Below are 26,430 nucleotides of genomic sequence, written 5' to 3' on the forward strand. Positions count from 1 at the left end.
GAGTTCCGTGGTCATCAGACATCTACTCGAGATTTGCCCCTTGACGCAGAAGGTATTCAACCATCTCCGGGGTATCCCTCATGGCAGCGTGATGAATGGCTGCCGTGCCCTTCTTGTCCGCGGCATTGACGTTCGCACCGCGTTCTACAAGGAGTTGAACTGTAGCAAGCTGCCCATAGAATGCGGCAGCAATGAGGATGCTGCCGCCATCATCGCCCGTGCAGTCCGGTTGGAAACCGGCGTGTACAACATTACTATCGCTGCGAGTCGTGGCATTTGCGCCTCGCTCGAGCAGTAGCTTCGTAGCTTCGGGGTTGAAGCAACATTCCTGTAGAACAGTCCGCTTTGTCGGAAGCTGCTTGCTCCCAATGTCCACGCCTGGGTGTCTTTCCAACACCATTTCCAGCATCTTTGTGTCCTTGCGATTGGCTATGAGCAAGAGAGGCGATACATTTTGCTCATCCCTTGCATCTATATCGGCGCCTTGGGACAAGAGCATCTTGACGACGTCCGCGTCCCCCCCTTCGAGCGCGAGATGCAACGGCTGCCTTCCCATGAAATCCTGAACGTCGTGCTCGGCTCCCTTTTCAAGTAGATATTCCACGACGGGTGCATTGCCCACCGACGCGGCGGCATGTAGCGCCGTACAAGCAATAGAAGCTTCGGGTCTCCAATTGATGTTCCAGCCTCTCTCGTGGAACAAACGAAGCATATCTCTGCCCTTTTTTAAATTTTCGGCCGCCATAGCCAACGGGCTTTCTCGTACACCCCGAAGTTTCTTTGGGTGGATAGGCACCCCGAGAAGCATCTCAACAATGCGAGTGTGGCCTTTCTGCACGGCCACGAATAACACATTAAGTTGATCTTTGTTTTCGTCACACAGGTGGTAGTCCTCTGTCCGCGCGGCAAGGAGCTTCTCCATGACTTGCACATGACCCAACGATGCAGCAATATGAAAGGCTCTCTCGCCATTGGCGGTAATGGCGTCTACGTTGGCATCATGCTCAAGCAGCAGCTGAACGGAAAGACTTTGACCAGCCTCGGTTGCGAGGTGCAAGGGGGTTTCTCCGGAGCTGTTCCTCGCGTTAATATCGAAATTACCGGACTGCTTACATCTTTCTTCCAACAATAGTTTCATGATGCCTATGTGTTGGTTCTTTGCGGACAAATGCAGTGCCCGGTTTCCGTCCTCATCCGTGATAGCAGTGTCGACTCCAGCTTCAATGAGCTTACGAGCAATCTATGTCCAGCCGCCTGACGCTGCACCAAGGAGAGCAAGGGATCGGCTTTCTTCCGAGTTGTATTCGGGGCGTTCGACCAACGCACGAAAGGCGGGCCAAACATATATATCGCCTTGTTGGGCATCTTTGTCTTGTGAATTCATAATGTCCAACCGACTCGGTACGATGTCGCTATGTTTTGGCTCATCAACAAGTTTGGCGGACCGTAGCAATACTTGCGTCGATATGTCCAGGTCCCTTCTCTCTCGATGTCAGGAAAATCGGCTGTTGGCCGCTGGCTTATTTGCGGGAACAAGACTAGAAACAACCATTAGAGCAATGAAAGATTTCTCCTCGCTGAAATCACTGACCTTGTCGCGATGTATCACTCGAATGCTTTCTCTGTGATGCGTTGAACAATCTCCATAGTTGGTTGACTGGCAGGTGGGAAAGAATACGACCTGGGACAATTTTCTGAACCGTCTTTAATATATGAAATCGAGTAGCTAAATTTTCCGCGCCAGGTGTTCAGTCGTGCCTGGGATCTCAAAGAAGCCGACATGAGGCTGTCCAGACTCCTGACCATGGTGGCATGGCGCTTTGATACACTCGCTGATACAGCATCGGAAACAATTCACAAGATGACGGGTCATATCCTCGTACAACATGGTGGGTGCCAAGTTATTCCATTGCATATTGACAAACAGGCACGGAGTGATGGGGGTATGCACGGGTTCAATTCTGATCCGGGCGGACAATGGAACATGTCGCTATTTTTACGCGTGGCTAGAACAAAGCCATCGCGGCTTGATTCGAGCTGTAACACTGCATCTCTTGTTTTGAGGCTGTGAAAGAAATCGAGACAATTTAGCAAATGTGCGGTTACACCGTGCAACATTTTTCTCAAGACCTCTGAGAATGGTATTGCACAATGGCTCGAGAGGCAATTGCTAAAGTTAGCTCCAAGCACTCTAGGGTACTCTTCCACGTTTATATCCGGCCTGGCATGTTGGTTCGATCTGCCGCCTCTTTGATCGAGGCTGGCGATTGTCTGCCGTCGGGTTTTACCGCCAAAGTTGATGCGAAACGAAACGGCACCTTGTTTCCCACACGTAGCCAAGCTCAGAGCCTGCGGCGATCCCCGCGTCCCTGGCGCTGGACTTGAGTGCTTCATCAAGGTATTGTTGACTTAGATTTATTCACGGTGAAGACACCAACGGGCAAGAACCGGCTAAGTGGCGAAACGGCGAGGATGGGCAGACTGCCCCTGAGAAGATGTTGGATGGAAAAGTCAGGAGGAATCGTACTGCCGCATCAGGCCCGACTGCAGGAGAAACTTCTCCAGCGAACAGTAAGCGAGTCCCAAAATTATAATTCACAATCTAATTTCCCAGGATCATTTGCGAAATGAGGCGACGCCAAGGTTTGATAACTCAAGAAAGACTTTGTATACATTCATAAAGTATATACATCAACATTCTTGCCCGTCGTCGGGGCAATTCCAACAACTGGTAAGAGCTATAAGTTACAGATTATAGGGATCATGTAACAAGGTCCCAGTGAGGGCTTAGAGAAATAACTCAATTCATCCAAGAACAGTTCTCTGTATTCAAGGCCCTTCGTTGTCTTCAAGGTCTAGAAGACCAAAGAGCTGAATTTACACAAGACGTCAGTGAGCCTCGTGTCACCTGGTCTCGTGTTCGGAGCCCTTCGTATCATCCATGCGACACCATGTTGAGTTGTATAGGCAGTGTCGTGGAGAGTCGTTGGTAACTTGCCCTCATCATAATTTGTACGAACGGATCCAGCATCTTCTGCACTAGCATGAAAAGATTTATTTCATCCCGCCAGTAACTGGCGTATCGGATCGGTGTTCTCCGGCCCTTGATATGCTTGGGTCTGTTCGCACTTTGATCCAACGTCGAGCAGCCGGTGCGGGACTTGGACCTCAGGATCGTTGGTCTTGTTGGAGCTGTAGTGATCCGAGATACATTCCCACAACTACTCCTCTTCCCTGCTGAAGCCAGGTTCTGATTCCAAAATACGACTGTCCCGGCCATTATTGTTGCGGGTTCTCCCATTCCGCGCACCATGCGGATTCAATCAGATATTGCAAGATGGAGACTCCAAACCAAGGTCCAGTCTACCAATGAGATCATGTTTAAATTGCCAAACGGCTCTGAGGTCAACTTGAACGCGATTTCTTGGCAGTGTAGCTTGGTACATGAGAGCAGATCTAGCTGAAGATTGCTGAACCTATTCACAACAGCTTGATAGAGCTGGCATTCTGTGCTGACAGCAACCGAAACTCCTCGAACCGTTCTCTGGATTCCCCGCCTAGCTTTTAGCTGGTAGAGGTTCGCTCGCCCAGACTCCTTGTAGTCATCACAGGCTTGATATACAAAGCAAATGCTTTAGGAGATAATACCTGCGAACAATAGCCACTCTATCTGCAACCAGGAAGCGGCTCCGACGATCACTGATGAATTCGATGAATTAATTAATTTCAAGTGGATAAAAATCTCCATATTTTATTAATATTCCAGCTAGTCATCGGACCAACTTTTCGCGCCGCATGGAGGTTTGACTATACAACCGACTTGGCGTCTTAACAGCCGCCGTATACTTGCCAAGTACTCAATAAAGACAATCCTACAAAATAAAACGCAGAATAACCTGCTAGATACGGACTCCAATCGCATGATTCATGCTGCCAAGGGCTCACCTATCCACAGGAGAAAATGCTTCCACGCTGGGTGCTGTGTTGCTCAGAGAGACATGCCAAGCCCACGTGGGATCAGGCCCGATCTTGCAAATCCTGGCTGACAAGCGGCCAGCTTTACTATTCAAAATAACTTACATGGTCTATTGTAGGATCTGTCAGACGAGGCCCACCGCAATCTCGCGTATCGCTCACTGTATGCTCTTGTAGGATCCGACTTCGGTGTTGTGTGCCGAGCCAAGATGCCTTGGGTATTCAAAATTCGGTGGCTGAGGCTTTATAGGGCCTCGAATACTCCTCGAACCAGCCCCGATGAGAATATTGCTTGTTAGGCTCCGGTATTGGTCCATTGACAATACAAATTTTACGGCGTTACAGACTCCTTGGCAGTAGGACGAGGCATTGTAGTTGGCCCACCGTCTCTGAAAGTTTAATATCGAGGACCGCAATTGATATTCTATATTGCTCAATGTGAGGACGCGTCTTTTTTCCAGCAACTAGCAGAGCAAAAAGAATGTGCTTCTGCTAGGAAGAAGCTTTGCGGCAATTATAGAGGCCAATTCACCTGTAAGGCATGAGATTATCAATGAGACGATTCAAAAACTTGTACAATATGGATAGGATGGTACAGAGTGATATTTTCACGGGAAATTCCTGGTAAATACGCGGATCCACGTCAAAACAAGTCTTTATAGACTGTGGCAACATTCCGGAGATTATAATGGCCTCACGTAGAAGGAACTATTCCACTTTTTAGTCCATATTTTTCCATTTCCATGTTTTTATTCATCGAAGCCAAGGCAACTCTGCCCCCGAGGAGGCACCGTAGCCATGTCCTAGCATCGCCTCTTCCGGAGTTGACGAATGATTTTAGATGTCCCGCGAAAAGAAATTGCATCCTTCCCGCCATCACAGGGCCCATAATCGTATGATGAGAAAGAGTCACCAGGCTTGTGCGTTTTCAATAGTCTAGCGAGATTCCCCTGCATTCATTATAGAGTACCCGCTCGTATAGGCCGCATAGCCGGCCGCCCGGTTACCCGCGGTCAAGGAGTCTTATACGAAGTATAAAGCATACTCGTAACCCGGCCTATATCGTGGAACAATCTCCAATTCGACTATTTTTCCGATCACTTGTTCAACGCTTCTCGCCACCATGAAAGTCACGCTTATTATGATTCAGGTTCTCGCGGCCATGGGATTCGCAAGCCCTGTGCCCGAGGAGGAGCCAACTCGCGTAAAGCGCCTGCAGTTTTGCAATCAGTACGGCGGCTGCAAGCCCCAGCCGTCCGCGAGCACCTAGTAAGTCCATGTCCCTTCCATAAACGAGATTTTGTGCTGGAGGCTAATCCATAGATGTGAGACTTGCAGGCATGCCGTCTACCGTCCGAATCTGAACTGCCGCCACGGTCCGGGGGATAAGCATATTCACGAATTCAATATATTGTGGAATAATCAGGATTCTATCCGATTATTCACTTTTCTATGGCTGTGGGAAGGGTGGATATGGATTTCAATGTGGCATTCTTGGAACAGTCGACTACGACTCGTTTGTAGCTTATCGTATGTTGTCTGGTGTTAAGAAATTCAACTCGCCGCAAATACCAGATCTTTGCTAGCAAAAAATTGTGACTATGGCATGAAAATCACGACTGACATTTTGGCACTGCTGTGGCCAGAATTTGTTCGCCTAAAACTGTCTATCTCGTAATCCATGTGTCTTCCTGGACAATATTGCACAGCGCCGTGAACCACACCCCATTTTTACCCAACTTGATGGCTCCCGCTTTAGAGGCTTAAACTTGACGTGGCGGCCTCCAGCTTGTTGCTTTCCCGGCAAATGTCTGTTATCATAATTCGTCCCGGCGTCGATTCCCAGCCATATTTCAGAAGGGCATCTCTGTGACTTCTACGTACTTGGAAGCGTTTGTGTGCCGATTGCACGGCCAGAATTCTGGTGGGAAAAAAAAACTTATTTCCACAGTACCGAGAGACAAAAAAAAGAAGGGTGCCTGGAGGTGCGTATGTTCACACATACCAGGGTTCTCTCCACGACTTGGCGCTGGATAAGCCTATTCGACGAGATATAGTGTCAACGGAATACAGGGGAGGATAATTGCTTCTCAATAAGATCATGTTCTCTTCATATGGCACCTCCTTGGCGCACAAAGGGAAAGCCTCCCCCTCGCCACCACGAACCGAGCACATAGACATCTTTAAACCAGGCATATGCCCGCAATGAAAAGTAGAAAAGCAATAACCAGTTTCTTAACGACCCTCAAGAACGGGCCAGCTCTCATAATACAGGGCAGGCTTCTATGACAATATTACAGGGCGTCTAATCTATGACATGTCTATACATCGCCCTCCCAATCCACCCTCTCTACGCCCTGCCTCCTATAATACACCCTTTTCGCCCACTTCCAGCCCTCGTTCCCAGCCAGGTAGACCCCTACCGCAATAAACACCACTGCCCACTCCCACGAAATTCCCTTGTGCATAAACACCACGTCGTTGATAACTGGGATGTACAGTGTAGGAAAGACCATGACAAAAACAACTATCACGGAAAAGAATAAAAACTTGTTACTCCAGAAATGCGCCAGCCATGCCTTGAACCCATACGGCATATCGAACAGCGATCGACGGAAATCAATGAGCTCCCACGCGAAGAGGAGGAAGATCCACGTCATGGTGGTGTAACTCGTTGCGCGTGCGCGGAAGACGGCTTCACAGGAAGACGAGTATTTGTTGTTGCAGTCGGAGCCGAGGTCGCCATTGTCGAAGCCGAACACGACGACGGTGAAGGAGCCGATGGTGCAGCAGGCCATGAGGGCGCCGTAGATGACCATGTCGAGGAGGAACTCGCGGGTGAAGACGCCATATTTGAGCTACCAGACGCCAAGGTGAGCACAGGGATGCATATTTTGCGAGAGTGTTGCAGAGTGAGAGACTTACATTCTGAGGGGGGCGGTTGAGGATGTCAGGGACCGCGCGTTCAAATCCCAGCCCGGTTTCACAGAAAGCCCCGGTGGCCATAAGCATCCACAGAATCTCAACCGGCGTCAACAAGAAGACGGACACGTCGGAGCCGTCCTTGAATGCCAGTCCGGTGAGCAATGAAACCACAAAGCCAATATTCGCCGCCAACACGTGCAATATGAACTTTTGGATGTTGTCAAAGATCCGGCGTCCTTCCTCGACGGCATTGAGGATCGACGCAAAGTTGTCATCGGTCAGCACGATGTCGGCGCTCTCTTTGGCCACGTCTGATCCCGTGCCCATGGCAATACCGATATCTGCACGTTTCAAACTAGGACTGTCATTGACGCCGTCGCCTGTCATGGCAACGTAGCGGCCTCGTCTGTGGAGGGCTTCAATCATGCGAACCTTTGTGCTGGGCGCGCAACGGGCCACGACAAGTGGGAGCTGCTGAAGATTGTCGATTTGGCTGTCTGACAGGGCGTCGAATTCCTGAGCGGTCATCATGAGAGTGCGAGACATGTCGGCGGGGAGCATGCGAATCTTGTCTTCGGAGGGAAGGATATTGACTTCCATGGCAATGGCGCGCGCTGTTTGCGGGTGATCGCCTGTGAGCATGTGCACCATGATGCCGGCTCCTTGGCAAGCCTTGACGCTGGGCAGAGATTCGCTTCGCGGAGGATCGTATATGCCGATGAGGCCGCGGAAAATGAGATTCTGCTCGAACTCGCAGCGGTCTGGGGAGCTGCCATGTGCAAATTCGGCATCGGAAACGTCGCGGTCCAAGGGCTTATGGGCTAATGCGAGAACACGAAGACCTTGCCCGGCCAAGGAGACCATGTTGTCAAGAATATTCGATTTGATGGTTTCTGTAAGTGGTTCGACGGCATCGTCAAATGAAATGCGGTCACAGATTTCGAGGACTCGCTCAACCGCTCCCTGTTTCATGAGTTAGCAGATTTCCCTCAGAGAGCCAATGACATGCATATTTGACCTTTGTAAAGACATGTGTTTGCTGCGACTGACAGCTCCGAAACAGGACTGACATCTTCTTCACATCTGAATCAAACGGAAACTCAGCGACATGCTGCCACTTCTTCTTTTCCCCTTCGGACAACTGAACGCGGCTCCATCCAAAGCGCGAGGTAAATACTTCAATGGCAATCTCAGTCGGGGCGCCACGAGCCTTCCACTCCCCAGGGCCTTCAGCGGTGTCCTCCGCCTTCTCCAAAGTGGCTAGGTTTGCCAAGGAGGCAATGCTGAGGTACCACTGAAGCGAGGTCTTGTTACGAGCGTCATCCTGAGGTGCGACGGGCTGTTCTCTATTTTGTTTCTCGTGCGTTTGGGAAATGTCTTTGGGTTGGGACGCAGTGAAAGCAACTGCCCCAGCCGTCGGATTGTAGACTTGGTTTCCTGTGTCCACAGAATACGTGCCAAAGCCGGGAATCCAAGCCTTTCTTACCACCATGCGTCCTTGTGTGATGGTGCCAGTTTTGTCCGAACAAATGTCTGTCATATGTTGTCAGTAAACCAGGATCAAGACGAACAAAACGAATGCAACGCGCACGTACTGGTAACACCGCCCAATGCCTCCAAACTCTGCAGGTTGCGAACAATGACGTGCCTCTCCACCATCTTCTTGGTACCGGCAGCCATGGTAACTGTCAAAACCAACAGCAAAGACACGGGGATGGTGCCAACCGACGTCGTAACCGCGTACAAGATGACGTCTTTCCTCGTATCAAACTTGTTTGCTCCCAGCACAACAATGGCACAGACGATGGCAAAGACAAACAAGGAGACGAATAACTGGGATAGCTTCCTCTGCAGCGGGGTGCCAACAGTCAGACCCAGAAACTCGCCAATCCAGTTCCTCATCATCCTCCCCGCTTGCTTGACGTAGGACAGGGGTGAAGGCCGGCTGTCTTGTTGGTCAACAATGATCTTACCATCGCTGTTCAAAGCGCTGGCAATGGCTCCAATTTCTGTAAACATGCCAGTGGCGAAAACTACACCTCGACCACGCCCCTTGGTGATTGTGGTGGAGCTATAGACGACATTGAGGCGATCGCCTGGGCCGGTATCCTCGTCGAATGTCAATTTCGGACTCTTGGACATGGGCATCGCCTCTCCGGTGAGGAGGGCCTCGTCAGCTTCGAGATTGACTGCTTCAATCAGTCGAATATCTGCCGGAACAGAGTCTCCCGTGTTGAGGTCAACAATATCGCCGGGAACCACATCGGCGGTTTGGATATTGATGGTGTCCCCGTCTCGGTAGACGTTGCATGTCGGGAACCCAAGGGTGCGCAGTGAATCAATCGTCTTCTCAGCTTGCAGTGTCTGAAAGAATCCGATGACGATGTTGACACAAATGATGCCTCCTAGGATGCCGCCGGCGATCCAGGCCTCAATGCCGAAACTAGCAGCCAAGGCAAGAATAAGAACCTGCCCATCAACACAAGTTAGCCATACTAGATTTTTTTTTCCCCTCTCTCCCCTAGGTTGTTCCAGGCTTACCAGAGTCATGGCATTGAAGATTTGCTCGAGAAAAATGGCTACGGGCTGCACACCCTTCTTTTCCTTCAACTGGTTTGGCCCATACTCGGCCAGCCTCTCGACAGCCTCTGCGCCGGTCAACCCTTGTGACGGGCTCGCGCGCAGTTCCTCCAGAACATCGTCGACGGACAGGCTATGTGCCGGACGACTCAATAGCTTGTTACACTGGCCAGACACGTGGCCTGCCAGGGCGTGCTGTTGAGCAGTCTTGCCTCCCATGATAGGCTGTGGTTGTGATGGCACGGCAGCCACAGACGATGCATACGTGTGAGAAATGGACTAGGGAACAATGGTCGAGCGAGCTTTAACCCCATCACCAAGGTCAAAGGCCAGAGGACGGCTAGATATATACATAGATGGACAGATTACCGGCAGTCCTTGGTCATGTCGTGGATGCACATTAGATGCCATTTTGGGAACAGTCGAGGCTTGGGCACGACTCAGCAGTTGTCGTCGGGACCCGAAGCGGCCGCCGGACCGTTCAAATACGGCGCCTAAGTCATAACCTCTGCATCGAGGCGGCATGGCAACATGGGTCCAGCCAGATTCATCAACTGGGGATGAAAGAGGAGTGCCTGAGTGGCAAAGAATCGACTGCGTCCATGTGTTCCGATCAAACGTCTGGCAGATCTGGAGTTGAGCCAGGCACTAAACTGTATTCGGCAGCCAAGACGCATTCAATCGAGGGAAGTGGATCCAGGGTAGCCACATCTTGCGGACAACTTCTTGACGAGATACCTTACATAATTTACGCACATGCATGTGCGATGATGATGGCCCAAAAAGGCAGCCGAGCCTCATTGAAAGACTACAAGTCGGATCCTGAAGACAACAACTCGGATTCACAGCCCCTACGCCCCTTCTCGAACACTTTCGTCATGCAACGACCAGCCGAATCAGGCAGAAGGCCAAGGCCCTATTGACTGCAGTGTCCATGACTCCATGTTTCATACTCGCAGTCCAAATGCAATTTCCAGTCACCAGTTGGTGGGCGCCATTGGTCGAGCTCCCCGCCAACATCGCCCAGCCTTTTGTTCTGGTCGTTCACAACATGCTGAGTACGGGAGGACATGTCGAGAGCGAGATGGGATATTGTTAACAGAAGCCGTCAGTTGTAAGCTCCCAATAATCCCAACCAATTCCCCCCCATCGTCATGCCATCCTGATTGTTCAAGCACAGCTGGATGTGTCAATCATGTCCCAAGACTACACACGTCATTGCGCGTGCAAGTGCAGACAAAAAAAAATTATATTCGCTCTGCTAAAACGCTCATAATCTAGTTCTTTCAACCCGATGACACGATTCTCACCATTCAGGCCCCAACCCTCACGTTACAGCAGATTCAAATAAGCCGGATTTTCATAATCGACATTGGCATGCTTCGATTCAATGCGGTCACCACAGGTGCCAAAAATACGGTCCCAAACACGCGTCTGCTTGCCGTAATTCTGGCTCTTTCTCCAACCCTTTCGGTGATGCAGGTCATGGTCCTCGACGACAAGCTCCATGTTCAAGTACGTCAGCAGCCAGTGAAACGTGGACGAGGCGCCAATGTGTAAACGCAGACCACTATGCCCGCCGAACTCGGTAAAGGCAATATACTGGTGGCAGATCCACCAACTATAAAAGTCCAGCGGCACGCCAAAGGCCTTAAAAGTAAGGAAGGTTAAAAAGGGAACGCCGACCATATCAAAGAACTCCTGCTCCTCGTCGGCATAGGCTGCGAGGCTAGGGTTTGGGTGCTTGGTGAGGTGGTGAGTGCGATGGAACTTCCACAGAAAGTTCACGTCATGCATGGCACGGTGGTACCAGTAGAACCAGAAGTCAAGGATGATGCCATATAGGCCGGTTTGCACAACAAGCCAAGCCCACCACGTCCAGGAGCTCATGACGTCGGCGGGCGATTCCGACGCCTTGTACGTGAGGAAGACGGTCATGGCCATTCGTCCGCCGGCCGTCTTGGGGCCAGCCATGACAACCCGGGCCACTCCAATGTCGGGTATGCCGTCTCGATCGTGCACGTCGCCGTCCAGGAAGCCGTACATGTGGCCGAGGCGTCGGATTTCGCGGAGCTCGAGGATGACAACGGCCAGGAACGCCGTCGTGTAGTAGCCAATGGCCAGTAGCGGGGAGAGGTTGGTTCCCGTAGCGGTCACCCAGGCTTGGTGGATGGCAAGAGGGATGAGGGCATGGATGAGAATCCAGGCGTGTGTCGTCCACTGCGGCACATAGGGGACCTTGTCTGTCTTCTGGTGGACTGGGGTCGGGCGCTTGGGATCCCAGTGGTATACGCCCAGCAATTCCACCGCCCAGTGGAAGACTGTCCATTTGCTCCGGTCGCCAAACCGCCATGTCGATTTGATGGAATCCTTGGGGTTGACTTGGGAGACGGGGCTCGCCGTCGTTGTCTCGGTGGCCGCCATTTTGCGACTCTCTATGAGAGAAGGGACAATAGACAATTGGGTCAAACGGGTAGTTGTACGGTATATCAACAAGCTCAACTCGGCATGGCTCACAACGTCTACATATGGCTGGCAAGGCCAAAATATATACTTGTCATCTGCAAGTGTGCAACCTGCTTTCACATGCTTAGAAAACCCCCAACCCTCCATCTGCAGGAGTGTCGTCATGTGCCCCAAATGACAGGAGCTGTTTACTCATACAGCCCGTTCTCCCCAACAAAAAAAGGGTATCAAGACTCGAGAGCGCCTGAGTTGAGACGGTCAGACCAAACCCCTGGGCGGGGTCCCGTTGAACTAAATGCCGAGGCGTTGCCCGTTCCATTGTTGTGTCCAACGCTGTCTGGTTCATCCCCGCATCGAGTTGCTACAAGCGGACTGATATTTTGTCCCGGCTACCGTTGCGTTGGGCACTAAACCTGTATGCGGAGGAGAAGAGTGGAACCGTCCAGCGCCTCTTCTTCCATTTCAAGACTCAGCGCTACTAAAAGCCTATTCAAGCAACGCAGCCTGGCACTAGTGGCTCGTCCACGTAGTCGCTGACGGGTATTCAAGCTGCAGAGGTGATCATCCATGTCGGGAATTGTACTGCGGAAACAAAAGAAATGACCTGGCCCTGCCCTTGCACTCCGGTGTTTCAGCTCGTTGCCAAACTATCGCCATGTGAAAATGGTTCGATCCTCATGCATCGCCATCACACTCAACAGGACAATGCGGGTTGAAAAACATGTGATTGCCCTTGGATGGGAAGCACTCATATGGAACGAGCAGTATAATCGTTCTGTTCTTTGAAATGGCACCTTTACATAATGACCTCGCCTGTGGAAAACGCTCTTGACACCTAGGTCCAAAGGAGCCCTTCAAATAATAAAGCCTGAGAGCCAGATAGTGACTCTTGAGCAAAAACACCTGACAATTCGGAATGACTCGCTCTTCACACATGGGCAAGACTACTCCAAGATTATACTGTGACCTAGAAGTGAGTCAGGGTTGACAGCACAACGATAGAGTGAAAGTGTCAGCGCCTTGGGATCAACCACGGTTGGCTCCATGACCGACGGTACTGTCAACTCACGTACCTAGACAATCACACTGTGATAACTCACCACTACGTCATGGTTCTTTCGAAGCGTAGTAATATGCAGCGCGTTACCTAATTCATACCCATAGTTTGCGCGGCATGGAGATGGTTGTCCAGGATTCGTTTGCCGCTCAGTTGCCGCAGCTCCTCACGGTTGCCTGACAAAACGCATGTGATTTTGAAAATGTTGGCGCTTTCCTAAATCTCCGTGCCTGAAGGGGGGTAAAGTATTCAAGCACAAGATGGCACGGTTGGCTTAACCGGCATCGGGGATTGAAAACGCGACTCACAAGGCTGTGTCCCAGTGTGTTTTGGAACAGAAAATACATGTGATACAAAACAGATCTATCGACAATTAAAAATGGCATTTCAAAATACTAAAGGCATCCAGAATCACTACTGATGTTTTTTGTTTGGGGTGCAGACGTTGTCAGAGCCTCTGGGTTGCAAAAACCTGATGATTGCGGCACAAGGGACTCAACGCTTATGGCTGATGTAACCCATTTCACGCTATGTACTTGGCATTGGTCTTCAATCGAGTCATGAAGGAACTTCACATGATAGTAGTTTAGTCGGGGTTGCAAAACAATTGCTCAGTGCTTACTACGGTCTGCCTGCTCTTGAGTCACGGATAGGATGATACTACCGTGCCATTACCATTAGGGGTTCTCCTAATTCCCGAAACCTTAGCTTTCATGTGCAGATTATTGTGAGATGCAAGTCAAAGTACAGACAGTTAACTGTCCTCGCGTCGGATCAAGACAAATGGTGCAGGTGGACAGAGCATTGCCTTTCCACAGCTGAGGCCCTTTCCCACCCCATTCGCAACTCGGCAACAAAGCCGCAAGGTAGAATCCGAAGCCGAGAAAAGACGAGAAAATTCGCATGGACCTGCTGTTTACTCTATTTACTAAAGTTATGGCTAGCCACGGAAGACACTGTGGACACTACAATGTTCACATGATTCCCTCGGATACTTTGTGACATTTGGTTCACAAAGGAAGTCTGCACCGCAAAACCCAGGACTTGCGCTATAACAAGAAGCATCCGAGCTGTTTAGCTGTAGATTGTCCTAGTTTGCTGAGGCTTCTCAACTTTGATCTGTAGATAGTAAGCCATATAGGCCTGTTATCCAAAAGAAGATGGCTTACCCCGTATCCGTTGAACGGAGAACACATCGCCTCTCGGCCAACTATAGTTCCCCGTTGTTCATGATGCTCCAAACCAAGCGGTTTCTTCAGAATGTCTCCCCATAAATTGTGAAAAAGTACACGACTTCACTAGCATCCTGACCAAACTGATACGTCGCCCAGACCCAAGATTCACACCTATACTCCTATTCACGAACCACAATTGTGCACAGCTTGTTCACATCCCAGATGTAAATCCCAGCCAACCAGCATTATGTCCACGCACGACGCCGCTTCTTCGTCCGTCCTTTTGTCTCTAACAGCATGCCCTACTCCCTCCTCAAACCAAACCCGTCCTCAACCAAACTTGCCTCAAGACTGTTTGTTCTGTCAGGGCTCGCCATCACATTTGCTTGCGCAATGCAATCTCAACAAACACCATGACCTACATCCAACGCAGCTTACAGAAGAGGCTCTTTATATTCCACAACGCAATCGTTTCATATGAACGAAGCCCAGCCACCCCCAAGTGATTCCAAGATCCTTATACCCGGCAACACATACACAGAAACGACCTGATCCGAGATCCAATTTCCACTCCGCAACCCGTTGTCAGACTTTCCACCTGCTTTGATCCCTCCAAAGCTTCCCATCCCTAGCTCACCAGTCCGTTCCATCTCGCAAGGCCCACGCTTCTCAACAAAGAACTAGACAAGTACGGCTGTCACCAATACCTTGAAGCCAAATGACGCGTTCCGTACCGCGGGAATCATCCGGGACCAACCCAAGGTACAGAGCAGCTTCAGAATCTGTCCATCGAGCAAAGACCACCTCAATCCGGGACATGCGCAAGTCGCCACGCCACGCCTTGCACAGCTGCCGGTTCCGTATCCAGGCTCGCACTCACCACCAACTATACCGGGTTTCATGCCCATCTACAAACCGGACCAGGGCTCCCGGGCGACCAGCTCCCAAATACACAAAACAAGTCTTCCGTAGTCCCTTCGCCGGAGGACAACGGCGCTGAAACAGCGCTTCAGGATCTGCCCAGGGCACAGTACGGCATTGCCACGCCGAGAAGACGCAGCTCGGTTCACGAACGCTCCTCGGCACAATGGTCAGGATATGCGCCTATCCAAGGAGTGTTGCTGAGCGATTGCAAAGCCAGGCAAAGCAAGCGGTTCCCGCAGGAGGACAAGGAGCGCGAATCCCGCGCGGACGGGGGTACATTCGCCCAGACCGGGGCGTCATGAACGACGGAGCACGAGGCGGACGGCCGTGTTGAGACGTCCGGGGATGGAGCGAAACCGCCGTCGCGGCACCGGCTCGTAGATGCTGTGGGAGTGTCGAGGACAACAGTGCCGCATGGCGAGCTGGTGGCGGAATAGAGTTTTGCTGGACTCATACAGGGGCGGACGACGATGTGGGTGGTGCGCCAACTTCTGTTGGATATATTGACCGCAGTATGATGGAGCCATCTTTTGAAGAAGCTTGCTGTGGAGGATGGTTGGAGAAGAGTACAAGGACAAGAATGGACGTCTGGCTCGGACAAGGTCTTCATTTACTCTCTTTTCAATTATTCTAGGGTCTTGCGTGTGAAAGATTCGGCAATTGGCAATACGACTTGTGCTTGGCGATGCCCGCGCCCACAATACGGGATGCCAGTGGTCCAGGAGATCATGGCAATAGTACTATCTGAACAATTCAGCTTGTTCGGTCCAATCCCTGCTAGCAATACGCGCCTATTCACACTGGACTCTTCTCCGTTCATAATCTCAGGATAACCGTGTCATCTACACCCCATCCAGTCCATGCAAATAACAGCACAACCCCCAACCATGTCAACTCCAAGTTCCTGTCTCCTCGCTCTCTCCCGCAACATATAAAGTCCCAGCCCCCTCGCAGTCCACCCACCGCCAGCTCTGCTCTTCCTCGTCCCCTCTCTCGCCTCACATCCGCGCACCGTGCCAACAGCATCGTGAAATAAACCCAAGAATCGTAATACGGCACATATGCACCTTCCCCTCCATCCCGGCAAGTCACTCGGCGAGCAAAGGAGCTTCCCTTGCCCGAGCCCAAATTCGTCAGACGGCCACTGCGTTCCGCCAGCGATCCCACCAGCACATGGCAGGCCATCTAGTCTCGGCATGCACCTTGTTCGGGAAAAAGAAAGCCCCCAGCAGCCCAACCCAGCATCCGGTGAGACTTGCTGCGTCTTTGTGCTCTCACACCCGCAACGAGGCTTGCCGAGAAAACGGTGGCTCCCCAATATCGCCAACGCCGGACCAGCCACCGTCTCCGCCAGCATACGGACCTAACTGGGCGGAGAGAAGTGAAGCAGCGTCCGTCCCCGTACCAATGGAGTCGACACACATATGCCTGCGTCGCATAATCGCATTTTCGGGTATCGCATTCTCCCTGACTTCGGGCTTTGCTGCAGCATCAATCGTACCCGATCCTCATACCGGCGGCGTCTCCAACCTTCGATCCCATGCTTAGAAAGGGGGGGGGGGTTGAAACGTCAGCCACCAATCGTCATGGGCATGCTATCTTTGCTCCGCAGATCCGGATGTACGTAGTCCGTAGGCCGTACTCCGTACATGCATACAGCCGAGCTGCAAGTTCCGGATGCCTTGGCACGAAAAAGTTGTCCCAGAGTCCAGACAAGGCATGCGTGGCTGGCCTGTCGGACGCGGCAACGCCCGTTCCTGACGCCCAGAGTCTCGGATCTACCTGCGGATCATGCCGATTCCGAAACCAAAGCCAAAACAACAGACGGAAATATGACACTCGAGAGAAGACAAACTACACGTCATGTGTTACCCTGCGCCGGCTGCGATTCCCGACCAACAGGGTATAGAACATGGCAACCGCGTGGCTGTTGTTAGCCCCCCCTTTTTTTAATCCCCTTTCTTTTTGTTTGATGTCATGTTGGGCCAAAATTAGAGGTAACGACAGGACGCATGGCATTAGGCATGCTTTGGCGTCGGGCTTCGGCGCACCACACGGCACGTTATCAATGAGCGTGGCTTTCTTTGCGGCGGCATAGAGGACGCATTTACCCAATGATTGGAATCGTTACCAGAACAACAAGTGTACACAGAGTTGACCGTTTGGTTACGGCAGCCTCGTTGCATTGGGGTCTAGACCCATTTGCCATCATCTCAGCTGTCCAATATAATGCGCGGCGCGTCTGAACCACTCTACCGGGCGTTGAGGGTTGTTCGACGTTGAGTTTTATTTGGCCATGGTTGATTGGCTCAGCTGTATGCGCCGTGGTGCCTACACCACCAGGTAAGCCGCTTGTCCGATTCCTTTTTGGGCAATTCATCATTTTTGTCGGTTGCTAATCTCCAAGTAACCTGCAGGGAATAGCAGTGTGCCTCCTGAGTCCTCGTGCTGTCCGTCTGATCCATATGCATGCAGGGAACTCAACCAACATCCAACAGCCAACTGAACCTGACTGCGTCGATACAGGTAATTTCCATCAAGCGGTAACGCTGTAGTTGGTTGGTTCTGGAGCATCCCAGATGGCCAATATGTAGTTTCAGGAACGCCAGCAAATACCTCTGATACAGCCACTTGGGTCCTGTAAAATGGCCATAGCAGGCGACCACTCGACGCCAAAAAGAAAGCCTCCCAGCCCCCTACTAATTTCCCTGGGCCAAAGATCTCTCTCTCTGTTTCGAGAAGCCTGAAGCGTGGCCTGTCACTGCAACCCCCACCAGAAAGTGAGGCTGACTTGTCGCGCCGACTCGCGCGAACGGCGGCTTCCATGTTTAACCCCGCCTGGCGCACGCGGCCTACTGACATTGCAGAAGTCATTGCACAGTACTCCGTAATAAGGCGGTGATGCGCCGCAGTAGTCTGGATGTCGTCGTCTTCCCATTCGCCACCATATGGCGTCTTGGACACCCCACAAACGCCGTGGTAACGCGGCACAGTCGTGTGTCTCTCAGCCCATCATCACACTCAGGCGAGGAGTAGTATCCAAGGGCCAACAAGGCATCTGGATGAAAGGATCAGGCGACTTCTGCCTTATACGACCCTGGCGGTCCAACCAGAACAGAAACGGTAAGAAATGACACCCGCCTCACTTCAACGTAATAGACAAGGTCCTGAAGAAATCGACGACGTAACGAGTCCACCAGCAATCCCTGTACATGAACATGAACCACTGCGGTATCGTGGCAGAGAGGACGTGAAACTCGCGGTCGCAGTCACACCAGCGTCATGGACATGGCTGGTGGCCCGTCCCGTTACCCTCTGGGTAGCATTCAAACAAGGCTTGGCTGCAAAAGGACCCTGCAGCCAAGTATCCCATGTTGGCACGGCGTGACACAGACACGATAATGAAATGCCATGTCCTGGCGCTCGGCCGACCTGGCATGCGTCAATGCGCCTCATTCCGCGGAAGTTATCTTCTCTCGCCAACAGTGCAAGTGTGGTTCCGAGACGGTGAATCTCATGCTTGCTCAGCCCTTTTTCTTTCTTCGCATGCCATTCGTGTTTTAGAAATGGAGGCCAGTGCCGCCGAGATGACGGCCGACTGATTGCTCCCGAGTTGCCGGCCTAATTTCGCAAAGAGAAGGAGGGGGTATCAGCAATCAGTACAAAAAAAAAAGGGGGGCACGGAGTACTACATGTACATACGGAGTCAATGCGCTTGGCACCGTAAAAGTTGGTTGGACCGCTGGACGACACCTGGAGTCTGCTGATGCCGCACTGCTGCGTCTTATGCCGCCGGCGGCGGAGCCAGGGCGTCTATGTCGAGGCGGCTCAATACGTACCGAAAATGTCAAGCCAAGTCTGGTTGCTTTTCCTCGACACGGTCCACTTGTCGTCGCCGGCTGGTTTTGATTCGGACGCTGCTGGTACCGTGACTTGGGCTTCATGTTTGTTGGCGGCAAGGAAGCCACTTGCTGATCTTGGCGCCGCTGTTGCCTACGGTCGAAGCAATCAAGGTGAGAAGCCGTGATCGCCTGGTGTTCATGGCTCTCGTGAATGATGGTGCCCGAGCTGTCGGAATCAAGCCACTTGTGGGGTCAAGGATCCCTGGTCGATCTTTTTATGTCCATCCTGGTCAGTGTCGGCTTGGTTGGTTGCCTTGTGTCGTCGTCTTTGCGAACCAGTGGAATGGGGAATGGAATCGCGGTTGGAATGGAAGACCCGACTATGCCAAATGTACATAATACCTGGACTAGACCTACACCGGCCGTCTATGTATTTCGCAATCTGTCTCTGGATACCGCTATTACTGAATGGCAATCAAGAGAGTTATCGTACAAACTATTATTCTACATCCATTAGATTCCCGCTCTGCACTTGCCATTATGCCCCAAACCCATGCCTTTGGCTCTGAGACTTGTGCTCACCTTTCTTTTTCTGTTCCCTCTCCCTTCTTTCTTGCAATCTATTTTCGTGCCTTTTTTTCTCTTCCTTTTTTCGCTTAGTTGGGGCTGAATGTTGTCGTCGCGTTGCCATGTGGTCACACCGCCTCATCTGACATCATGTCTGAACGCAGCAGAGTGAAGCAACTACTTTGTCAGATTCCGACCCCAAATGCACAAGTTTCCTCCGAGAACCGCTTTCGGCCACCGCATATGTATGTATTGTGGCCATTACTCCTCCGTCCTCATGACCCCCGAGGCGCAGGCTTATGGTTATCCCTGAGGCCAACCGACGTGCCTCATTCACCCGCCATGCGCTTGCTTAAGTTGAATCAATTTGCATCATGTGTCATGCTCTCTTTCTTCTCACCCACACAGCAGTCGGTAGTGTGACAGGGCAGCCTCATTTGTCTTCACCAGTTTGGTATTGCCAGACTGAGAACCTAACCTCGAATCCTATAGGTTGCTGGTCTTGATCCTGGTGCAACGTTCATGTTAAAACCCGATTGGACGATTTTCTTTTTTCCCTTTTGGGGTTTGACAGATTGACATACGGGGGAAAAAATGGCTGCCCAAATTGGCCTCCAAATTTTGGAGTCCAACATAGAAAGCATTTCCACAAATTCCCATACATGTCAAGACGTCCAACGAATCAAAGAATAAAACGAGATATTGCGTAGATAATCATAAGAAAATAAGCAAGCAAATAAATGGCATACAAATGATTGGCGAGATAGATATCCACTGTTGAGACAGAGAATTTTCCATGTAGGCAATGCTGATTGTGACAGATCAGGGTCAGTGATTGATATAATTCAACCCCCCCTTTCCTTCGCTCGCTATAATCGATATTGTGGCGTTGTAGGCGGCGCAGTTTCAATCTTGGTACTCCTTTAACCAGGCGTCGAATGCATCTCGTCCAGTAGGCTGGCTTCGATGAGAGGAACTTGTGTTGCCAGTTGCCGGTAGAAAGAAAGGATTGTCGAACATATTTCACCAGGCGATTCAGCTCTGGTGTGTGCGTGTGCTTTGATCCAATTCGCACTATTATTAGTGAGTCGACCCATCTTTAAACCAGCATCTGCCACCTGTCCTTCCATTCTCCAATCCTCCGCCTCTCCATTACCCCTCCAAAACTTGTCATATACTGATACTTCAAGGACCGTAGTGTCTTTTCAGCTGCCAGCGGGTCATTCTTACCAGCAACATTACTCAAGACTTTCAAACGTAGCTCAGAGAAACGTATATTTGCTTCACGGGTTTGCTGGTTCGGTCGATGCAACATCAGTAACAGACGCGGCCAGCTCAACTGGCTCATCTTCGAGCTCGTCGTTGTGATTTCCCCCCTTTGTAGAGAACTGCCTCGCATGCTTATCCCAGTGCAGCTGTCTTTTCTTCATTGCAATGCTATGCCCGAGCCACAGGATTCTTTCGCAACGCTTGCCTACGGTTGACGCAGGCTCAAAGTATTTTTCGTCGTCATCAATCGCCGTATTATCAAACCACTTCTTTGGGAAATAGGTTCCGGTATAGATTAAACCACGCATAGCATAGTCTTCGGGAAGAGGGTGCGCCTTACCACCTTCGGGCCACGGAATTTCCGGGGTATCCAACCGTGGTGTAAACTCGCTAGTCCGTAATAGATAGTTGAATAGTAAAGCAGTCTGTTCCCATGGGAGTGAGTCCTCTAAGTACTGTCTTCCCACGTCAAAATCCATCATAAACCAGTGGAATACTAAGAGGGTATGAAGGCATGGCAATGTGTTCTTGTCACCCCACCGAGCAATAACAATCTCATACGTGCGAGCTGCAAATCCCACCGCTGTCTTGAATGCGTCAGTCAGCACCGGATCTGGAAGATCATCCATCATAGTGTCGTCTGCTTGTTGACTCTTCAAAACAGCATTCATAAGGACATTTGACGTATCTCCAAAACCTAGGAGCAGGCAGCTTAATGAGATGCCAATAAAATACCTAGCCTTGTTAGCTTGCAGATCTCATGTTATTGTAATGACGTCTCTTACCCAGATTCAAGCCAATTTCCATGTTCTCTTCCAATGCGATTATCCAGAAGTTCCAGAAATTGCTTCATCGAGGGCTCGAGCTGATCCTCATGCGTGCCAGAGAAGAGTATGCCATGAACTCGCACAAAAGCTACATCAGCTGGCTCTAGACGTTGAGAAGCACTTGGATTTGCATTTAAGAGGGGATCAAATAGCGTCATGACGCTATCCCTAGCGCTGAGAAATGGCACTGGAACGCAGAGAGATTTAGCATAATAGTATAACTGTTGCAGGGCATTTGGTCGTGCCAAAATCGCTAGGTGGTGATAAAGTCGTCCGGTCATTGGTATCTTATCCGAAGCCTTAGTATACCAGAATCTTGATACACCAGTCCAAATTTCTCGATCTCGGATATCATCATCTTCAACTGCCATCCTGTAACGCCCTAAATCACCAAGACACTCTATCCACGTATCTTCAAACGCGGGAACTGTCTCATATAGCAACGCCATCATGGTATACGCGATATATATGAAGGTGAGCATATGCTCAAGCGAGCCAGGCAGTTTCCGCCTTAGAAGCTCTAAAAACGAGTGTATACCATGACGCCACATTCGTGCAGGCATAAAATACTTGGATGCAAGCCTTCGGAGCGCGGCGCTCGCTGATGGGTGTTGAGATGCCAATAAAAAGTCATGGTGCTCATGGAGAAGTGATCGGTGAAGAGAAATCAATGCATGATATTGCTCTTGACTTAGGTCAGTCTCCTTCTGTGTGCTATCATATTCAATGCACTTGCTCTCGAGCAAAACCAGTCCGGCATAGATGCCTTGGACTTCGGCGGCAAGCTGGTCTGAGGATATAGACCGAGTATCTGGTTGACGAAACAACTCCGATGTTGACGCAGCGGCATCGGCGGACTGTTTCGGCTGGCCATGATGTTGTCCTGGATTGCGCTGGCCTTTATGCTGGGGAGACCGATGATGGCTGGAAGAGGACATCAACTGGCCATGCCTTGTCTGTGGCGTTCGTGGTCTTTGCGGCGAACCGGTCTTTCGGGCATCATCGGCAGTCCAGAGTTGACGACCAGTCGGGTTCTTGGTGCGAACAAAGTCATCATCTCTCTCACTGAGTCTGGCACGACTCCTGCCTGGAGTCGGTGGTGATGAGCCGCGTTGTTGGGTGATTGACGCGGGAGGGGAACATATCTTTTTACTTCCTCGGCGGGTAGATACTGAGTCATCCCCCGCTAAATTCAGCCTATCAAAGTCATCTTCAGCCCTGTCGGTGAAGTCAGGGTTGCCAGATACTGGTCGTTTTCTGGTCACTGCCCCGGCATTAGTGGTGTCCCCAGGGGGCCTGGTTTCTGAGCTTCTACACAATTTCGAACAAACCCGTTAGTATTAGTTTCAGATGTATGGAAATGGGATGCAGAGGAACTCACCGAGCCTTGGTGGCATCGTTGCCCTGGAGCGTACAGTTCTTGAAGGCTTCCTCAATATCAGAATGGTCAGCTGACGTTGGATGCTTCAACGTATAGTGCGCCTTGAATTCATCAAGGCTGTGCTGCACTTCGGCCTCGCAGAGCGGACATGAGACGCTGCGCGAGGCGGCTTCTTGACGTGCAGCTTTGCGTTGATGCTGGACCCATCCTCTTGTGAGTTTGTCCATCGCCAATGGGTCCGATTCCACACCGCAAGGGGTTGTAAGACCATAAGGACTGAAGTTGCTTCTGATGAGCAGACTCTTGAGCTAGCCAATGAGCTGTCTGGGCACAGAGGTAGCCTATGTAGTTATTATTAGCCTCGGAACAACGGTGTAACAATGCATGGTCGCCACTGCGGGCTCAGAGTTTTGTGGCAGACGCGGCGTGAGCACTTACAGGCAATGGGGATTTTCTGGGCAGCTCTCTCAAGGCCGTAGAGTCAACTCTGGCCTAGAATCATTCATGACATGGTCAGCATATGCTCTCAACAGAAAACGAATGGCTCAATCCCAGGACGTGGGAAATTCAAAGAATTCCGTTGCTAGCCACAGCCTCTCTACGGGCCATGACAGAGTGCCGAAACAAGGAATCCAGTTTTGAACGAATGAAGCAAAAGCAAATATGGACAAAAGTGGAATAAAAAGTAGATTTTGTACGAGCTGCCTCACCTAGTATGCCCTGTATTCCAAATGACAGCACGCTCGAAGAAGCGGCTCTTTGAGCCGCAAGCAAAAGTTTCTTCGGATTGCGCCGTTGGACGTGCTCTTGTATTTGATTTTTTCACAGGGTTGAAATCAAAACAGACCAGGACCACGACGAGGCTGTCGGAGACGGAGCGCCTGGTGGTCGCCTAAGTGCACACAGTGCGGGTCGCGGGATGCTGGGGTCCACTTTCTGCGCCCCTGCTTGACGCTGGCGTGGTTCGCCAGGTTGCCTTGTAGGAGGAGGCTCAACTCGAGGTGGTACCCTGGGTGCTTTGCTTGGGTGGGAGTTGCTTTTGACAGAGCGTTCAATTCTATCAGGTGATGGAAAATGCCCAAGTCTTGCACACTTATCCGAAGGGAAGGGTTTTGTTTTAGTATTAAGATATCGGGGCCGATCGGATTCTGGTGAATGTTTGAACGTGGCAAGAACGTGGCAAATGCCTGAATACCTAGGTACCTAGAGGGAGGTGCTTGTCGACCTCCAGATCTAGCAATCAAGGTCAGCCAAATTGCTCATCATGATGGAATTCCGTTGGTGCTCTCGCAAAGTCGTCGCTGCTTCGTCGTGATCTAGAGAAAAGTGATGGGTTGGGAAGATTCCGTGGTGGGAGATGATGATGGTTTATCAATTCTGACTCGTCCACCCGACGTGATGCGGAGCCTTTGTTTACCCCCACCCCCCATGTTTTCATGTCCGTTTTTCTTTGTATGTGAAGAAAGCAACTGAATAGCTCCAACCAAAGTGCGCCTGGCGAATGACTTACCAGAGTATTGATGCCCTTGGAAAGTAGAAGTTCGATGGATTTTAAACGTTGAATGACACTAGCGGTGCAGGTAAAAAGGATAGTCGTATAGCAACGAGATTGCGTGGTGACAGAAATTCGTGATACCTCTTCTGGAATGGAGCAGTAGCACCTTTATGTATGCAAATTCGAATCAAATAATCACAGCCCTCTCTGCCTGTTCCCACATTCACAACGACCCCGTCTTCGGTGTTGAGAGAGTTCAGAGCATGTTCAGACAAAGCATCTGCTTGATTCTGGTCAGCACTGGTCGCGTGTTCCTAACCGTCATGCAAATAAGGCAACTATAGGGCTAACATGCCATCACGGGGCAGGCTTGTGAGAGTAATCACCTGTGTTTCGAATGTGTCTGCTCCTCGTTCGCCACGGCAAGTGTGGTGGAATCCTGTTACGCACTGGCCTCATGTTGGCCCTATTAGTATATCAGGCAGGCCTTCGCCATGAATGACGCACGAGTGGATTGAAGTTCAAACATTCTTTGAACAGCATCGTGCCTTTGTTTCGCGCCTACTCCGTACGTTCAAGCTGTTGGGATTCAGACGCAACTTGCCCTACCGCATCATCGCCAACGCGACGTGAATTGGGCCCGTCTTCCGAACACGATAGGGAATGTATGTATCTTACATGTTTTTCCCTAGTCGGACATTTTGGTTCGCATCTTGATGCTTGTCTCGGTACACCGTATTGAGGAGCTTATAATTGCTTACGCCGGCACATTTCGAGATCGCCTCCACGGCTCACGAGTCTTCTTGAGGTTCCACGCCTCGTTCGGTGTTCCAACTAGGCAGATATCTGACTTGCGTCAAGCCGAAATGCTCATGAGCTCAAGCGTGAGCTATCTGTCAAGAATCAAGATATCCCCTGCGTGCGGTGCATGACTTCGAGCCTTCCTTCCTCGAGGAAACGGGAGCCATCCGTCTCATTGGTCCCCGTGATGTCACACCCAGCCTCGGTCAAGGCTACCTACCTATAGGTAGGTAACTTGGGGTAGGTGGAGGTACCATGTACTTACTCAGGCAGGCAGATCCGGTATTACGTTGGTTCGTACTCCGTGAACTCTACCGCAACAGCTTCATTTCCCAACAAAGTTTTCTGGTTCAGGATCTGACCTCTGCATCTCGTGCAACACTTGCTGACCTCTGTGAAGCACACAGATCAACACACACGTTGTCTGTGGTCATCTGAGAAGACAAGTTTTTCGAGGTTTGCTTATGGTTACTCCGTAATTGCAGCCCTGCCTTGCCTTCCCGGCTTGCAAGCCAGGGGGGCTCTTCCAAACCTTTCATCAATATCAATTGTCTCGGCCTGCTTTTGTCCTAACCAGACTTTCTTGCCCACTGCCTTGTTGCCTCTCGACACTTACCAGCGGGCGTCCATGGGAAAACCCTGGTTCGTTTATTTGTGCAAACAAGCAATAATCCATGATTACGGCTTACTCAGTACCGCTCGCCACCGGCCATGCTGATGTCGCCTTCAATGTTTCGCCACGGGCAAACCACGGATTGCTGCCTGAGTGCCAAGTACGGCGTATTCAGCACCTTCAATGTTTGACCGCATCAACCTGGCTCCGAAAATTTGTCAGGGACCCATGGACATTGGAGAACAGGCCAGGGCGATCTCGCCAGCCTCGGTTGGGGATCGATTCAGGCCGATTGAGAATTTAGCTGCCAGGAGCTTGCATGTGGTACTATTTTTGGACTATTGAATACATGGCCATGACAGTTGCATTGAACATAGTCACGTCGACAGCCCGGATTTCACAAAAAAGTCTTTGCTCGACGTCGTGCGCAGGGCGGTGAGTTTCCTTTGCCGAAAGTCATGTTGACTCGGGCTGAGTTACTAAATGGTGAACATATTTGCTAAGATATATGTCAATGATAGCCTCGGATTGGT

The 26,430-nt window shown here is 50.9% G+C and overlaps 5 protein-coding genes across 5 annotated transcripts; 1 reads left to right on the forward strand and 4 right to left on the reverse strand.

Annotated features, from left to right (window-relative positions):
• Nucleotides 1–22: 22 nt before the first annotated feature.
• On the reverse strand, nucleotides 23–1,138 carry ANK2_0 (Ankyrin-2; the record flags this gene model as incomplete). The annotated part of the gene is made up of 1 exon (XM_014687344.1): nucleotides 23–1,138. One exon carries the CDS (start codon nucleotides 1,136–1,138, stop codon nucleotides 23–25), a length of 1,116 nt encoding a protein of 371 aa, XP_014542830.1.
• A 3,960-nt stretch (nucleotides 1,139–5,098) lies between these two features.
• G6M90_00g002520 (uncharacterized protein) lies at nucleotides 5,099–5,245 on the forward strand (the record flags this gene model as incomplete). Its single annotated transcript, XM_066129530.1, has 1 exon — nucleotides 5,099–5,245. One exon carries the CDS (start codon nucleotides 5,099–5,101, stop codon nucleotides 5,243–5,245), a length of 147 nt encoding a protein of 48 aa, XP_065985961.1.
• Nucleotides 5,246–6,296: 1,051 nt separating this feature from the next.
• Nucleotides 6,297–9,699, reverse strand: cta3_0 (Calcium-transporting ATPase 3; the record flags this gene model as incomplete). Its single annotated transcript, XM_014687343.1, has 5 exons — nucleotides 6,297–6,833; nucleotides 6,901–7,863; nucleotides 7,919–8,433; nucleotides 8,496–9,369; nucleotides 9,442–9,699. The coding sequence occupies 5 exons, from the start codon at nucleotides 9,697–9,699 to the stop codon at nucleotides 6,297–6,299; spliced, it is 3,147 nt and encodes a 1,048-aa protein (XP_014542829.1).
• Nucleotides 9,700–10,812: 1,113 nt separating this feature from the next.
• Nucleotides 10,813–11,904, reverse strand: vlmA_0 (Fatty acid hydroxylase vlmA; the record flags this gene model as incomplete). The annotated part of the gene is made up of 1 exon (XM_014687342.1): nucleotides 10,813–11,904. The coding sequence occupies one exon, from the start codon at nucleotides 11,902–11,904 to the stop codon at nucleotides 10,813–10,815; it is 1,092 nt and encodes a 363-aa protein (XP_014542828.1).
• Nucleotides 11,905–20,794: 8,890 nt separating this feature from the next.
• Nucleotides 20,795–23,215, reverse strand: ESL1_0 (EST/SMG-like protein 1; the record flags this gene model as incomplete). Its single annotated transcript, XM_066129531.1, has 3 exons — nucleotides 20,795–21,515; nucleotides 21,566–22,918; nucleotides 22,989–23,215. The coding sequence occupies 3 exons, from the start codon at nucleotides 23,213–23,215 to the stop codon at nucleotides 20,795–20,797; spliced, it is 2,301 nt and encodes a 766-aa protein (XP_065985652.1).
• Nucleotides 23,216–26,430: the final 3,215 nt, after the last annotated feature.

Source organism: Metarhizium brunneum, chromosome 1 (genome assembly GCF_013426205.1).
Source record: "Metarhizium brunneum chromosome 1, complete sequence".
NCBI lineage: Eukaryota > Fungi > Ascomycota > Sordariomycetes > Hypocreales > Clavicipitaceae > Metarhizium > Metarhizium brunneum.